General features: G+C 43.5%; 1 protein-coding gene across 1 annotated transcript; it reads right to left on the bottom strand.

Moving 5' to 3' along the window:
• Positions 1-9,067: 9,067 nt before the first annotated feature.
• On the bottom strand, positions 9,068-15,125 carry adamts1 (ADAM metallopeptidase with thrombospondin type 1 motif, 1). Its single transcript, XM_085264006.1, has 8 exons — positions 14,090-15,125; positions 12,933-13,273; positions 12,700-12,832; positions 12,149-12,606; positions 11,868-12,054; positions 11,570-11,748; positions 11,166-11,341; positions 9,068-11,068 (listed from the first exon to the last, which is right to left on the bottom strand). The coding sequence occupies exons 1-8, from the start codon at positions 14,712-14,714 to the stop codon at positions 10,321-10,323; spliced, it is 2,847 nt and encodes a 948-aa protein (XP_085120132.1). The 5' UTR covers positions 14,715-15,125; the 3' UTR covers positions 9,068-10,320.
• Positions 15,126-17,756: the final 2,631 nt, after the last annotated feature.

Genomic DNA, 17,756 nt, shown 5'->3' with positions numbered 1-17,756 from the left:
CAGTTCTGTTATATTGGCAAATAGCTAACATTGACTGATATAAGCTGGGCTCTACTAATAATGGATAACTCTGAGTCTTTAGCAACCCCCTGTACAACTGTCATTTAGATGTGATGGTTACAGTTAGAAGCCACTGATTGTTTAGGTCACTAAGGGTCAAATAGATATAAAACACAGCAAAAATACTCTTTGTGTTCCACTTCCTTCTTTGACTTTAATAACAAAATGTATAAATAACATTTTATTAAGTCAAATAATTATACAGGCTGTCCAAAATAAATAAAGTTTGGATATGGTTTAATTGGTTTAATTAATTTGAAATTAAGAGGTTGTCATGGCTGGAATGGCTGGTGTGTTTGAGGAGGGGACCCAAAAGCAGAACACACGGGAGACAAAACTAAAGAAGCGTTTCTTTAGGCTGATAACTACCACAAAACAAAAACACAGGCGAACAGAGATGAGAAATTAAACAATAACCTGAACTGGCAGGTTAATGGCAATGCCGGAGAATACACCCCACCCACTCCATGACATAGTGGCCAGTCCCAGGAGCACGTACGGCGATAGACTGAGATTACCCAAATACACCGCTGAATGACACAGGAAATCACTCCTGCCTGTGGATATCTCGCTGTACAACTTCTCCATCTAAAGCACAAGTGCACAATATTTAATAGTTACAATAGGTGCAATAGTTACACCCTCAATCCTAAAGCCCTATTTTTCACCTTTTTCGCCAAGGACTTATGGCGGTTTTGCTGCAGTTTAAAAAAAAATGGAATCATTGGCAGGATTTGTGCTGTGTTTTGGTGGTGATACGAGCTTCATTTTCCCATCACTACTGTTACATATGTTGTGTTTTGGGGAGGTCCTTTCTCAAGGCGCAAAAGGAGGGAGGAGGATATTTCATATAAGCACGCAAATTGTTTTACTAACATTTGATGACGTAGGTATGGATGCATGTGTAATTTGGAAACTGAAGTATAGTGGAGTGTAATAGGTAGATAGATAATCAACCAATTATCCCCCCCCAAAACGGGGAAAACTACCTGAGCAAATAAACTTTGATGACCAGTAAATTACTTCCTTGTGATATTACAGATTGAGTGGAAGACATTAGTAGATGGCAAAATATCCAGTGGGCAGATATATACACGTATTTGGTGGAGCAACCCAGTGTATACACCAGAGAGAAATTTCAGGCACACAAGTCACTCAGTGCATACAACCATGTTGTCTGTGGTCATGTACAGAACGCCAACATAGATTGAGTTTTGTGTCTTCAAGGTAGAAGTACGTCCAAGTCAAAGACAAGCTAGACAGCTACACTGTAAAAAAGAATTCCATAGAAAAACAAAAAAAATGTCCTGGTAATTTTCTGCCAGTACAATTTCAGTTTTTTATTATGGAAGTTGAAGGACTTTTCCGTAAATGATAAAACGGAAAATTCTGTAGATTAACAGTATATTCTCTGTACTATTTACAGGCATTTCCTTCAGCTATAAAACGTAAAATTAAATTTCTTCACTGTATAAACTTTCAAATTTGAGCATTTTTATTTCCTTGAAATTTTCCGTCATGTAAATGTGTTTATATACATTCATTCAAGTGGCTCCTATGTGTTTTCTTCAAAAAGGACACCTGACAAACAAAAAATATAACATTTAATAATCGAAACGCTGTTTACATGTGGACGAAAGGTCCAAACGCATAGAAAAAAAGCTGCATTTTCGAAAATACCCATGTAGGTGTGGACGTGGCGTAAGAGTAAGTAGTTTATTTTATTGCTGCCTGTAATTTATTGCAGTTTACTTTTATTAGTTTCATTGTTTACTAAATGTTTAAGGTGTGAAATAAACTGGATGGGAGTTTAAAGCAAAATATGACTGTGTGTGGTTGGAGGGGGTGGGGCGCGAAGATTTTTTTGTAAAACAAAGGCGGGGCCTAGCGAAAAAAGTTTGGGAACCACTGCTCTAGCAGATCGTTACATAGAGAAACCTTTTGAATACAAGCGTGCTCATCCACACAGGTGTGCACACTGGTGTACACACGGGTGTTCACTGTCCATAGACACAAACCACACCTTTCTTGGCTGCTACCTCAAAGCACACTGTGCGCTGTTGGCCCTGCATGCTGCACAACAACATTCAATATTAGTATTTACTGTTATTTACACTTGGCTAGATAAATGCGATGGTGTTGTGTTTATTGCGCTGCTCTCTTTTTGTGCTTGTTTTCTCTTTTTTTTCTCTCTCAACAGGTGATCCGGGAGATTTCTTTTTTCTTTTTAAGTGCCCTTTCTCACTCTCCCTCTTCCCCTCTTTTCCTTCATTTTTCTTTCTCCCTTTCCTATCCCCCAACCATGTCTGTCCCGTCTGTAACAACTGAAAATAAAATTAAATATATAATAATAACAACAAAGGTCGATCAAATGGACCGTTGGGTATCTTTGTTGGCCTTCAGACAACAATTCTGACAACTAAAGAACCAAACGGTACAGGTGCAAAAAATAGAGCGGTGAGAATTCGCCGCACTGTTTGAATTTGTTTCTCCCAGACCCCACCTTTATGTGAAGCAGCTGGGCTGATAAAAATCCACTTTATACCTTTTGGTTGTAGGACTCTATTTTGTCATTATCCAGTCGTTGAATGGCTTCCCTCAACTCCCTTTCAGCTGCCACAAAGTTTGTGACATTATCTGACCTCATTATGGTGACTTGACCTCTTCTGCAAATGAAACGTCGAATCGCATTGATACAGGAATCTGTGTCCATCTTCTGCTCACCAACCTTTCCAGAAATCCTATGGCAAGTTTGACATTTGTTGATTATCTTTCTAACAGCCAAATTGGCTTGTGGAAACCAATATCTGCATCGCAGCTGCGCCAGCACGTAATTGTGACCGCAGTGACCAGTTCTTTGATGGATGTCTGTCAAGATGAGTTCAGAGATTTTGTTGGTTGCTTAGCATTTTCTGGCAAGCCCGATGTATTGAGTCTGCCACCAACTCTCAGCATCCCATCACGAAGATCTGGGTCTAATTTGAACAACTGACTGCCACAACTAAGATGTCCTCCTGTCTGTAGGGTGAAGCGAACAATTTCTGATTTGGCAGCCTCAAGATCCTCCAAAGCAAGTGCCTTTCTTTCCATTGCAGATTTAAATTTCTCCATGTGCACCTGCAACCTAAATTTTTGCTTTTCAGGATCATTTTCATTTTTCTGGATTATTTTTGAGAAATGTTCACTTTCTTCTTTTAACATCCACAGCCCCTCCCTTAGCTTCATCATCCAGGCCACTGATCTTTTCAGTTTATTCCAGTCTGAATAGTAGTCAATCACACGGTTCATTGGTTCCATGCCTTCTTCAACTTTAAGTGTATATTAACACTTGCTGAAGTCTTGACTTCTGGATCATTTTGAAGGTTTTCCTTCTTTCTCACTGGCTGTTCTGGACATTCATTTTCATCTAGAAGATAGTTTGGCCTGTGAATTCATGAACCTCCTTCCAACAGATCCTTTGCCATTAAGCCTCTGCTTGCTTGATCTGCAGGATTTTCTGCCGATGTCACATACTTCCATTGCGATGGTTTGGTTGCTTCTCAAATCAGCGAAACTCTATTTGGAACAAAGGTTTTGAAGCGAGATGTTTCACTGGCAACGTATCTAAGCACAGTTGTACTGTCTGTCCAGAAGACTGACTGTTGCAGAGGAACATGAAGCTCTTGTCGCAGTAATCTGTCCATCCTCACTGAAATCACTGCTGCAGTCAGCTCAAGCATGGGGATTGTGATTTTCTTGAGTGGAGAAACTCTTGATTTCCCAATGAGTAAAGCGCAATGTCTCTTGCCTCGTCTGTTTTCCATCAACAGGTTGATGGAGACAGTTCCATGCATAATCTGAAGCATCGGAAAAATGGTGCAACTGCACAACAACAGTGCATCCAAACCTGTAGGCATTAGGCATCTACTCAAATGGAAGTTAGAGAGAAGTACAACATCTTCTTGCCATTTTCTCCAAAATTTTGCATGCTTTTCGTTGATCTCTTTGTCCCAACCATGCTGCTCTTTACAGAGATCTTTCAACAAAAGTTTCGCAGGCAAGATGACTGGTGCTAAAAAGCCAAGAGGGTCACATATGGAATTAATGACTGACAAAATGCCTCTTCTGGTTATTGGCTTGTCTTGCAGCTTTATGGTGTAAGTGAAGGTATCTGTTTCTATGTCCCACTGTACACTGAGAGTTCTCTCAGCTGGCAAAGTGTCATGCCTAAGATGCAGATCTTTCACTTCACTTGCTCTGTGTTCTTCAGGAATTGACATCAACACTTTCCTACTGTTACTTGTCCACTTTGTTAATGTAAACCCTCCACTGGTACACAAAGCACGAAGATCACTGACTAATTTCACTGCAGCTTCTTCTGTAGCTACACCTTTCAGACAGTCATCTATGTAGAAGTTGCACAGGACTGTCTAAACAGCTTCTGGAGACGCTTCTTCCTTGTGATCTTCTGCCGTTCTTCTTAGTGCATATGAGGTGACACTTGGTGAGGAAGTAGCTCCAAAGAGATGCACCATTATCCTATATTTCTTCATGGGCTCATCCAGCTTGCCATCTGGCCACCAAAGAAAACGAAGAAGATCAGCATCTCGTTCTGGTACGTTGACTTGGTAAAACATTGATTCAATGTCTGCCATCAGCGCTACTGGTTCTTCATGGAATCTTAAAAGAACATCCACCAGTGTGTTAGTCAGATCCGGTCCCTGCAGTAACTCCTTGTTTAGAGACATATCCTGGTATGAAGCCGTACAGTCAAACACGACTCGCAACTTTCTCTTCTTCGGGTGATACACCCCATGGTGTGGTATATAGAACACTCTGTTGTCATCATGGCTCAACTGGTGGTCTGGCACATGAACTGCATAGCCCTTGGTGATGATGTTTTCCACGAAAGCCTTGTACTCTTCAAAAAATTGAAGATTCTTCTTAAACTTCCTGAGCAAACATGCTATTCGCTGTTCTGCAACACAGCGGTTGTCTGGCATTTGGATATTCTCATTCCTGAGCGGCAATCCAATGCTATAGTGTCCATTTTCAAAGGTCGTTGTCTTTTCTACTGATCTTAGAAACTGTTTTGTCTTCTTGTGACATTTCCTCTTCGTCATCATAATTACGTTCTGAAAAATCTATATTGTACTGTTGGACTAGAAGCTTCTCAACTTCCACCAAGGAGATTCTGCTTACTGAGAAATGTGGTTCTTTGTCTTCTGTGCCGTTTAGTTCTTTGCTTATGGGTCCGTTCACAACCCAACCAATGGTAGTCTTCACTGCATAAGGACCTCCATTTTGTCCATTAATGACACGCCATGGCTCCATTGCTTTTGCACAGTTAACTCATATAAGCAGCTCAACATTAGCCTCTATCTCTGGTAGCCTCACTTCATGTAGATACGACCATTTATGAATGTCTGACTGTTTGGGTATGTTTCCACTACTCACAGGTATACTAGTGTGAGTAAACACCTTGGGTAAGTCAGTGAACTTGGAATCTTCCAACCCACACACTTCCAGGTCTGATATAACAAAACTATTCATGAGTTTCTGTTCTCCTGGGTTTTCTTGACTCATGGTACTTAGGAGTATCTGTGTACGCTTTCCTTTAACATTCAGTTTCCTTTGCAGATCTTCAGTGCAAAATGTTGCCGTGCTTCCCGGGTCTAAAAAGGCGTATGTCTCTATGTATTTAACACTCATTTTAGATTTTAGTGAACATTCTTTACATTCCATTCTTCGTTTGCAGAACTTGCTGAGACGCCCAGAAACCAAACATCCAAAACAGAGTCCTTTTGACTTCCACAAGTCTACTTGTTCTTTGTGTGGTTGATTCTTAATCTTGCCACAAGAAACAAGAGCGTGAGGCTGCTGACAGTACAAACATGGCTTCTCAAAAGCACTCACTGTTTTGATTAAGTTTTCTGTTTTAATGTTTGTTTCTTGTGGTCTTTTGTTCTCAGTGGAATGTTGGTGGCAAAATTGCTTCCCCGAAACTCTTTCTTTGCTGGATACCTTTCCCTTTGGTCACTCTTTCCACTTGTCATTACATGGTTGTCTGGGATATTACCAAAGAGTGGATCCATAGCTATTTTAGCTTGGCGGTCTATGAAGTTCATGAAGTCAGCAAATCTTGCTCTTTTACCCCTTTTCTCTTGGAATTCAAATGCCTCAACACTCCGTTTTTGGGTTTTGTAGGGCAGCTTGGATATCACTGTACGTAGATTGGTAGGATTATCCATCTCTTCCAAAAATTCAACATCCTTCATGATGTTGCTACATCCAGTCAAAAACATAGCATAAGCATTTAATGCTTTGCTGTCATCATTTTTCACTTGGGGCCATTTGAGTGCTTTCTAAATGGATGCATTTGCGATCCTTAGCTCATCGCCATAGTGCTTATGTAGCAACTGTTTGGCCTCACGGTAACCTTTGCTAGGAGTCATGTGTACACAACTGTGAATTAGCTCCTGTGGTTCGCCAGCAGTGAATTGTTCCAAGAAATACAACTTATCTTGATTGTTATCAGTCTTTTGCTTTACTGCATGCTCGGAGGCTCTTATGAAGGCTAGTGCATCACCTCTAAAAACAGGACTGTCCTTTGTTGGCTACTGAGCCAGCTGCTGCTGTTTCACAAGTAACTCAGTGATAACATCAGTTTGTTGTGGGGAGCATCATGCCAACCCTTTCCTTTTTAACTCCTCGACCTTGCGATCTTTGTATTGATACATAACTTCTCAGACCATCTTCAGATCTTTCATATTCTTTAAGGACCTTTAACTTTGCTTGGCTTTCAGCTAATGCAGTCTCCAGCTCTAACTCTTCCTTTTCAGCTTTGACTCTTGCTGTTTCAAGCTCAAGATGTTGCCTAATCCTGGCCAACTCAAACTCAAGTTGTTGCTTTTTCTTCAACGCTGCGACATGTTCCAGCATGGCTCCTGCTTCCTGTTTAGCACGAGTTTAGGAAACTCTACTAATTTGGTAGTAATGTGGGTCTCAAGATGGCTCACTTGAGACCCACGTGAGCTATGATCTGCATCATTTCTATCTCCAACCTGTGATGCACTGTCATTTGGTTTCACAGCTTCCTGTAATTCATCTGTGGCGTGCTCCTGCTGCACAGCTTCATTTGGCATCATATGCTTATGATCATCTGCGATCCACTTCTTTGTTGCAATGCTGTGAAGCACTGGCAATGCAAGAGCCCATGATGTTGAGACTAACATAAGAAAAGAAAGAAAAATACAAGTTTCGGTGGAACAACTGCACCAGCAGACAAAATAAGGTTTCTGAAATGTAGGGAAACTGTGATATCCACTGAAAACATTCTTTAAAACTAATTGGAGACTTTAAATGAGCTAGTTTTAAAATCATAATGGCTCTTTAATTGATCAAGTTATTTTTGAAAACCCTTGGAGCAGTCGTGAAATGGCCCCCACTCACTGAGCCTGGTTCTGCCAGAGGTTTCTTCCTCCCCACTGTGGCCTAGTGCTCGGCTCAAAGGGGCTTGTCTGTTGGGGGTTACTTTTTAATACTGTGAGCTTGTTACCTTACCTTACAGAGTGAAACACCTTGAGAAAGCCATCATTTCATTCTATTTGGCACTATACAGATTGAAGTGAATTGAACTTACAACATAACAAATTCAGCACAGATTTCTGTTAGTTTTCATTGTCTGTGACTTTAAAATACATGTTATTTGTTATTCAGTTAAAATTACGAGTAGAAATTGCAGAGAAAATGATATCATGTCATGTGACCTGTTCTCTAATGTGTGCCTCCTCTCCTGTTTGTTATTTATTCCTGCTGTCTTACTATTAAAATGTCAGTCCTGCAGTTGTTGTGGAATTCACGTTTTCCTATAATTATTTTAAGCTTCTCTGGCATTGATTTTAATTTTTCAGAGAAAAAATATTTCACCCTGTCTTTTCAGAAGCTCGGGGAGCAACTGTGATGATATAATTTCCTCACAGAATAATAAAGTACTCTGATTCTGATAATAATGAGCATATAAAAAGGTTTTGTGAGCAGCTCAAACAGATTTGGGCTGATAACAGCTAATGAACTGATTGTTTTGCAGTCTTCAGTCCAGTTACACCATTATTTAAAAGGGGCCAGTTCACCCAAATGACTAAAGCCCTTCCCTCTTTCCTTTTGCAACCCAAACGTTTCTGAGACACAGACCACTATATGGTTAGTTATGGAATATAGTGGTTTATGGAGTCATAGTGGAGGAGAATAAATTTATGTAGTCCCATCTAGTGGATGAACTCTGAATCACACACAAAGACACAAAAATCAAAAGTCGTCAAACTCCATTTTGCTGTTTGCCAACCATCAATAAATAATAAAGAAGAAGTTGTCAAACAGGCCCGCAGAGCTCACTGGAACCATGGGCTGTATGTAACAGATGAATGTAGCGGCTCGGTGAAGTCTCATTTTAAAGTTAGATATTTTTTAAGGTGCATGTGTGTATTGGAGTGCATCAGCTGACCCTAATAGACTGGATTAGCGAGGTAACATGCTTTCACTGACCACAACTGTCGCACAGATGTCTTGGACGGACTTTCCCACACGGAGGAATGTTGTTTGTCATACAAAATGCATTAAAAATGCTCATAGGGCCACAGACACCATAAACACAATCGAGAGGTCCTGTCAACTTAGTGGAGATGGAGCCTAGCAAACAGCTGGCAGCTACAGCCTGCTTTTATAATTTGTTATAGCCTGATTTTAAGACCAATACTGATACCAACCAATATTTATTGATTTAAGCAGTTGATACATATGAGCTGATATTTTTTCTTTCAGTCATACGAAACATAGAGGAATTTCCCTAACATTTGTTAAGTTTAGTTATTTTAGAGTCCTTATTGAGGTAATACGGCTATGCAGTTTAAAAAGAATGTAGTTGTGAATTACTTGCTTATGCTGTGCCTGACTCTACTTGTATGAGCTGGTTGGGAAGTTGCCCGCACAAGTCGATTGTCAGATTAAAACAATATCAACACGTACAAAAAGGCTAAAGGATGTTTCTCTTGTTTATTCTTTACTCCATCATAAATTCCAGTACTGAGATCTCAGCAAATAGCTAATATCGGCTGATAAACGTTGGGCTCTGCTAATAATGCATAACTTTGAGTCAGACAAACAACTCGGGACACATAAATTGAACAAGTTAATGCGATGTTTTATTCATGAACCTAGGACCATTTATATATATAAAACACTGTATAAATACTCTATATATTCTACTTCCTTCTTTGACCTCAATAACAAATAAAAAATAATATTTTTTTAAAAAGCCACATGGTTATATTTAACAGGCTGTACAAAAATAAATAAAGTTTGGATATTCTATACAAAAGGAAAACAAAACAAAACATGGTGTCTTCACAGAAGGCAGGAGAGACTTACTTATGAAGTAGTAGTAGGAGACACGTCCCTCTTTAGGCCTCCACGCACACGCATGTTCACCCACACACACACACACACACACACACACACACACACCTCTTTGGTCTTTGAGGAATTCCCTCTTGGAAGGCTGTGTAGACGAGGGCAAGATATGGCTAAAAAACACTATACTGAGGCATTCAGAGAAACTGGGTGTTACAATGTGCCGCTGGCTAAAACAAAAGAATAGAAAAGAAGATGAAGTGCTTCAGGTTTATGATAAATAAATGCAGACTGAAGTTTGGACATGACCATGAGCCATCTTATTTTCCATACCTGATGGGGTGAGCAGTTAGATTATGAGCTATTCTCTTCCTTTTGTCTCTTTATATACCGTGCGATTAAGCTCCTCCCCCATTCCAACCATTATTTATCTGTCCAGCCCAGCTTGGACAAACATTATATACATGCATTAAAATTATGACACACACATACTGTCTGACACACACACAAACACACACACACAGGTGTGACATTGGTATGATAAGCAGCATCCTCTTTTAGGGAAATCAGGAATGTCCATGCGTTCTTCCCCTCAATGGGACGCAAATGAAATGTGCCACTGCTTTACAAGGAGGACAGACAGGCAGCAAGCTATGTTCAGTCCTACTGTTCAACATTTAACCCCCGGATTGATGGAGGGAATGGCTAAATATTGATAGTTACAGTGACAATTGTGGACACACTGAATTCTGCAGCACTCTCACTCTGGATGTAAACATTCATTAGCCTCTGTGGGCAGAAAAGATCAGAGTTTTTAATCTGCTGTCTTTCTGAGTGCTGGTGTAACAGAAGGTTAGATTGCATATGCAGTCCTCAGCAGGCACTCTGATCGCACAGCTCCAGCAGGGGTCGCGGACGGTCTTTGGGGTCACAGCTGTCGTTGGTTAGCGTGCGCCCGTTGTGGTCGATGCAGCGCAGCGCACGTTTACGGAAACCTCGGCCGCAGGTCTTAGAGCACGGTGACCATTTTCCAAGGAGCCAGGAGGGGCAGGAATGGAGGGCGCAGGACCGTGAGGCCAAAGGGCGAAGCTCCTCTGGGCAGTCTCCAGAGGGATGTCCCTGGGAGTCCAGGCACACGACCGCTCTCTGTTGCACACCTTCTCCGCAGGTCTGGGAACAGGGACCCCACTCCCTCAGAGTCCACTCGGCTCCTCCCACCTCTTGGATGGCATTGATAGACTTCCGACGGCCTCCAATGTTGTTGTTGTTGGAGGATGAAGCAGCATGATTGGGACGAGGGGCAAAATAGCTGTATTTAACCCTGGGCCTCGGGGATTCCCCTACGGAAAGCACCTGGATTGTGAGGGCCTCAGGGAGCGGGGAGAAGCTCCTGATGCGCTCCAGAGTGGCTGAGGAGCCGCTGTAGCGCAAGAGTGCCCCTGGGAGGGGAATGTCCGTCTCCATGGTCATCAGCTTGTAATCACCATTAAGTAAATAGGTTCCATCCTGGCGCCGCACTGCCAAGTAGCTGTTATCGTGACGACTACTGGCTGGAGCACGCTGCTTGATGTCGAGGTGTGTGGCACCAGCAGGGATAGTTACAACATCCTGGTAACCAGGCCTGAAACAGACACAGATGGAGGGTAAATTTAGCAACATATATATTAAAAAAAGAATCTGATACAAGAGTGATGAATATTTTAAGGTCAGATGTCTACCTGGCACGCTCCATAGAGCCTGACACCTTCTTGCAGGTCGAACCATCTCCGCCACACACGCCACACTTATCGAAGCGCCGGTTGGAGCCGATGATACGATCACATCCAGCCTTCACACACTGGCCCTGGACGCAGACTGAGGTGGAATCAGGGCTGCATGGTGTGCCGTCAGCCACCTGGGGTCAGCAGAGAAGCACAAATGGGACATTAAAGTTTTGTTTTGTAAGATTCAAAAGGTAAAAGGTGACTTTTCCATGCTGAGACTGAAACCCAGAGGGTGGGGGGAAAAAGTGCAATGATTAATCCTTTCACTTGGATGTCTGCATGACTTAGAGGACTGTTGAGGGTAATAATGAACTTGTGCACTATAAATATTGTTTTTTGTAGCCTTTAGAAACTCTCACCTTAGACTTGAGGACAAAGAAGTATCCGGTCCCCTTGGCCCTGCACACCAGCTTGCAGCGGTCTTTAGGTGAAACTCCAGCGTACTTGGGGACCCACTCGACGCCGTCGCCTGAACCCAGTGACACTTGAGCTGACATGTCATTGTGGGCCAAGCACTGCTCCTCACGGAAAGACAGGCCTGACAAAGAGACAAGGATAAGTCAGCTTTAGTGCTAGTGTATAACCGCAGGCCAGCATTCACACCCAGGTAACGAGTGGGAAGTGAATTATTTCTATTTAATCGCCAAAATTTCTTACCATTGGTGTCTGGGCACACTTCTGTGTTGCATGAGCGGTACTGGATCCTCTTTCCCTCGCAGTATTTTCCCCCATTCTCAGGCACAGGGTTATCACAGGCACGGAAGGAATACTGCACTCCTCCACCACAGGTCCGAGAGCAGTCGCCCCAGGGACCCCAGGGACCCCATCCACCATTAACAGGAGTCTGAAATCAGGGCAATTTAAAAATTATAGCTCGATTGGTCCAGCAGACTAACAGCATGTAGAAAAAAAGTGCTTAAATCAGGTCTGGGTCATACCTGTTGTTTAGCGGCCTGGCTCTTAGTGAGACAGTGCCCAGCCAAGCAGTAGCTGTCATGCCCGCAGGGTGTCCCATCAGCCCATGGGAAGTTCTTGGTTTGGCACACGAGCAAACCATTGGATGTAGTCACAGTGCACCACAGAGCTGCACAAGTGGTGCTCAGGTCAGGGCAGTGCTGGGAGTCTTCATCAAAGGTCAGGCTACACTGATGGTCAGCATCATAGACTGCCCCGGGCAGGGGCTGGGGCAGTGGCTCGGGCTTAACAGGCTTATCCAGCAGACACTGACCATGGCCGTTGTCCAGGAAGGTGGTGACCATTAGGGCGGAGCAAGGAGACCAAGGCTGCTGCTGGTCCAGGTTAGACAGGGTGGAGGCCATCATGTGGGAACCCCAGTGGGCACCGTTGATGCCAGAACACAGCTGGGCATCATCATGAGGCATGTTAAACACGTGGCCTGAAGGAGGAGATGAAATAAGTTATTTAATAAGTGATGCATGTGATTAAAAAGATTTTACATCATGGCCAAACTCTTTTTTTTTTTACTTACCCAGTTCGTGTGCCACTGTAAATGCTGCTTGGAGTCCATCATCCTCAATAATCGAGCAGCTCCTGTCCGGGTCACACACCGTGCCAACATCCGCCATGCCCAAAGTGTCACACGAGTGGGCACCGCAAAGGTCCTAACAAAGCAGAAAGTGGAGAGCAAGATCGTGAATACTCCCCATTTCTCCACACCTGTTCTATTATATGCTCTACCATAAAACCAACACTCTGACTTACCGTCCTGGTGAAGAGCACAGCCGTGTCGTAGTGCTCCGGGTGGCGGTCGCTTGGAGGATTGTGCTGTCGCTGCCACTTGCAGAAGTTGCGGAGAGTCATGGCAGCGTTGGATGACACCTGAGGACCTCGCTCCTCCTCGTACACCACCAGCAGCTTCACCACCGCCAGGCTGATTGAGTTGTGGATGCTAGGGTGGCGGTAAAGGCGGGACGCCACTGCCATAATGCTCAGGAGGTAAGGTTTGAGCCCCGTGCCGTGGAACTCGGCCATAGACTGGTCAGCCACCAGCATGATCTCCAGATAACGAGGGGTGGAAACAAAACGCCTGGCCCTGTGGTGAGCTGAGAGCAGAGGTTTAATGAGCATTTATTCTGTTAGTCCAACGTTTGCTGCTGAGTTCTGCAGTGTGCAAGTTGCCCCAGATAAACTGAATGACTTCAATTATAAGAAATGCTAGAGGGCAGTTAGTGTCCTAAATAGCAGCTACAGGGACCCGTTATTTTTTTTTTTCTTCTCAGAGGGATAGAGGCTCCCAGGAGAGCTCCGGATGTGCCTGGAGCAGCCTGGCTGCCATGACTCAGCGTCACACCACCAACAGCTCCTCCTCCTCGGGGTCCACGCATTCTTAAACTGACCTTCTCTGGTGGAAAATTATGCCAGAGAGAGAAAGAGCGAAGGGAGAAAATCCTTTCTGGGGGTGGGGTGGGGGGAAGAGTGTCTGCCGGTGAGAGTTGTACCAGGAGGCAAGTTTACACGCCTCAGCGATACCGGGCTCTGACTGGCCCCAACCCCCTTCACCCACACTCCTCCTCTTCTTTCCTCTTAAAGTAGTTTAACCCCCCCCCCCCCCCACCCCCACCTTTCCTCCCCTCCCTTCCTCACTGGCAGTGCGCTGACAGAGCTGTCAAAAGGTAGTCGAGTGCATCGCGCACGCTGTGCAACCCTGACACATTAACTTTTGCTACATTTACACGTTTAACATAAAATCTAATCTTTGCTCTCTTTTTTAATATTTAAAGCTGAATACTTTTCGTTTTTAAAAATACATAAATAACCTTGTTGGGTTTTCTTTGCTTCTTTTATGTTGCTGCTCTCCGCATTTCAGCTAAGTCCGTCATAAAAATGAGTAACAGCGTGTAAAATGCGCACAGCATTACCTGTCTGGTCTGCGTTAGGGGCTCCGTGACTGGCCGCTTTTCCCAGATTCTTTGGCACCCTCTCCTCATCCTCGTTGACCCCGCACTTGGAGGTGCTCTCCTCAGCCGAAGCTGCCCGGCCTCTCCGACGAATCGTATGCACATCTTCGTCCGTGCCCAAGAAATCAGTGGAGTTAAGGGGCTGAATAAAGTACTCTTCGCCCTTGAAGTAGAATCCGCCCCTGAGTCCATGGCACAGGTTGAGCGCAGCGGCGGAGCGCTCATCCCCGTTCACCGTGCCCGAGTAGAAGCAACCCGGCTCGGCTCCGCTATTGGGTTTCGGTGTCGGTTCAGACACTGGAGTCCCCACGATGTGGAAGACAAAACCTGGCGCCAAAAAGGTCTGGTCAGGCTCTAGACGCAAAACCAGCTGCATGCCAAATACGTCCAACCGGTACACCCTCATTTCCGCCTCCTTCTCGCTCTCCTCCGCGGAAAGAGTCCGCCACGGTTCGGTTTCGCTCTCCGACCGGGCCGTCGGGTCTAACCTGACCGGCACAACGGTGCCCTGCTCCCAAGCACCGTGCGCTGCGCAGACGCACAGAGCGGCAATTAAACTGATGGAAATGGGTAAAAACGACATCATGGAACTGTGGAATCCGACAAGTGGAAAGATAAACTGAGAGTTAAGTCTTTACAATGAAGAAGTAAATCCTTTAAAAATCCACCATGAACTAAAAAAAGGTCTTTGAACTCACAAAACCCCCAAAACCCAATATTACGCACACGTATATAAATCTAAACAAATAACTAAGAAAAAAATCAAATCCAGTGCAAAACTAATTTAAAAGTTATGTGCAGATTTGAACTGTTGCAAAGAAGTCCGTTCATTAAACGACAATAAGGGTTGCGGCAGTAAAATCCAACAGGTCGCCTCTATCTCTCTATCTCTTTCTTTAAAACTGAGATGTCTCCGTGTCTAAATCTAGCTGTCAGGTCAGAGGCAAGTCTTTGCTCTGCAGGACCGTCTGGTCTGTTCTGCCTTCTGTCAGAACTGAGCCGGTCCCTCCTATTTATCCCCATATCCCGGGACCACCCCTTTCCTGAGGGCCCTTTGATCTGAGTGGGGCCGAATCCCGTGCGCAACGAAAACGCACCAGCGACCTGGAGCGTTGCCATGATAATCAATCATTGTGGAGGAGAGAGCTCTTGGCAGAGGAACTTTTCTTCTTTGGTCCGTGCTTATCTGTCAGAACAGTTACTCTTAAAGCCCCTCACGGTATCATTGCTGTATGTGGGTTATATTAGCATTCACCTTATAATATAGACTTTCGAAGAATTTCACTGGAAACGTCTTTAGGCCCCTTTTAGTGTATACCTGATAAAGCTTTGTTATAGAAGCGGTGTTCTACTTTCTCAGAGCTGTATAACGTTCATTAGACGTTAATCCGTTTCTAGCATGGCGAAGTGTCACTGCAGCTGAAGAAGGGAAGCTGGGGAATGGGAACAATATCGTGCTGGCCTGGGCTCCAGAAGCCGTACTCACCTTTTCTGTGCCAAGCCGGCTGTGGTGCGCCGTGGCCAGGTTCCACCGCTCTGCTCCCCGGGGAGAGGGAGCAGAGAGGGGCCGCCGAGGTCTTAAGGTGGAGCGGTTCCTCCACTGTGCTGTTTCTGCACTACAGCCACGGCAGGCACAGCCCCAGCCCTCGGGCTCCTTCCCCCGCCCGTACCGACTGCTGATCTCCTCTTAGACACAGGAAGAGTTTACGCTGGAGTTTCATTAAAAAGTAACTGGCAAAGCAAGGTTCCTGTTATCTACAGTGCTTGCAAGACACGTCAGAAATGAATGAAAATAGCCCGCATACATCTTTTTAAAGAAATCATCAAAATAATTATGCAGTTTTTAAAGGCAAACATACTGATATTACCCTTAAATGTTTTAAGGTTAGATTAATGTTACGACTTTAAAGACACGTGTGAAATGATTGAATTCATTGTTTTGGACCAAGTTTGATAGCTCCTACATTGCTTATTCTCTCTCTGTATCTATTTTTTCTGTTTGTTGTTACTGTTGACTTATAGAAGCAAACATCAGTGATGAGTGTGAATGGACAGATTGTGGAATTCCACCTTAAAAGCAACAGGTTCGAAAAAAAGAATAACTGTAACTTCGGCTACTTCCAGTAGATGGCAGGTAATTGTTCAGGAATGTCTCCAGGCAGTTGGAGAAATTTTCCATGACCCCATAGAGCAACCATAAGCGTGGCCGATAGGTGGTGCTCTTGCATCAGAAATGGGGTGAGCTGCCGAACGCGAGGGGGCAGCCTTCCCACATAAACCAATATGAAAGTACTGCGTAGAGAACGGTGTTTGTGATTTAGGGTGCTGATTATGCAACGCAGAAAGTTTATGAGATGATAAATGTTCAATAGAAACGGGAGATAAATGATTTTCAAGGAAAAACGTGAGGTGTGAAACTTTTCACCTGAAACAGCATTAATTGGTGATCCAGATGGGCTTTCGCCCACTTAAGCCAGATGCAGTGTAGGAAAGTTAACAGTGTAGCTTGAAATGATGTCAGAAGTGAATAAATGAACAAATTCACCAAAATCCTATATTTTATTGAGTAGTATTGAAAGAAAACAAACAAACAAAAAAATGAATCTGAGAGATATAATCGTTTATTGTAAAATAAATGCTCATTTTGAATTTGATGCCAGGAATATGATTCATAAATACTGGGACTGACCGATGTGGTGCATCAGTGCTTGGGGAAAATAATTACTTAAAAATAAGTCACATAATCATTTCTTCTGTTAGTTCCAGTAGATTTTTCTTTGTGTACAGTTGACCTGGGCTGCTACTCTATATTCACTGCTCTTTGTGGATTTAGCCAGTTGAATTCAACAAGCAGATGAGATGTGATTTTCAGTTTCAGGAGAGTTATAAGGCTGATCTTCAATCCCTGGACATTATAAAGCTAGTCTAAAGCTAATTTAAAGTTAGAATTAAGCATCATCGTATTAAATAGAAATCTGCTACCCGAATATAACCTAACCTGGACCATGAACATGATAGCCTGCTCTGTAGCAGTCTAGCTTAAGCATCACTATAATCTTCTCTATATGGTACTGCCAACTAACCAGTTTACCATGCAGGAAGCAATGCAATGCTGTAACATGCAAAACATTAGCTCATTCCACAGAAGTATGCATTAGCCCACATTTTACATCGAATTGCTCATTAATTGAACTCACAACATCTTAATTAACTTAAAGTGATTTATGGATCATTCTGGGCCACTTTAAGATCTGTGTGTAAGTGTTCAGAAGCTCAGACCAGTTTCTCTAGTTTTAAAGGAAAATGATGCTTCATTCGAGCTGTTAGTTTGGGCCAGATGCACTTAATGGGTTCAGATCTTGATTGTACCTTTGAACCATGGTGTAATATATGCAGAATATTTCTGGGCATCATTGCAAGGTAAGCAGGGTGTTCCTTGCAAAAGACGTCATCTGGAAGTGGGATACAATATTTCAGAGCCTGTATATATCAACCACCATTAATGGTGCCTTCACAGATGTGCAAGTTATGTGTGCAATGTAATAAACTAGAAACTGGTAACGAGCCAAATCTTCCCTTTCACATAAAACCTGAAGGATCGCAGTGATTTCTAGAAAGACTGTCAAGT

Source organism: Mchenga conophoros, linkage group LG23, assembly GCF_057382185.1.
Source record: "Mchenga conophoros isolate Kocher_MC1m ecotype Shallow Benthic linkage group LG23, M_conophoros_male_GT1.1, whole genome shotgun sequence".
Taxonomy (NCBI): Eukaryota; Metazoa; Chordata; class Actinopteri; order Cichliformes; family Cichlidae; genus Mchenga; species Mchenga conophoros.
This window is presented reverse-complemented; position numbering and strand designations above follow the sequence as displayed.

What these genes read in the sequence shown, in the direction of transcription:
- adamts1 (XM_085264006.1), bottom strand. Translation starts at nt 14,714, where the DNA reads ATGATGTCGTTTTTACCCATTTCCATCAGTTTAATTGCCGCTCTGTGC. An exon ending in GCCAGGCCGCTAAACAACAG is followed by an intron (nt 12,055 to 12,148) that starts GTATGACCCAGA and finishes CCCTGATTTCAG; the next exon opens with ACTCCTGTTAATGGTGGATG. An exon ending in AGTGTGCCCAGACACCAATG is followed by an intron (nt 11,749 to 11,867) that starts GTAAGAAATTTT and finishes TCTCTTTGTCAG; the next exon opens with GCCTGTCTTTCCGTGAGGAG.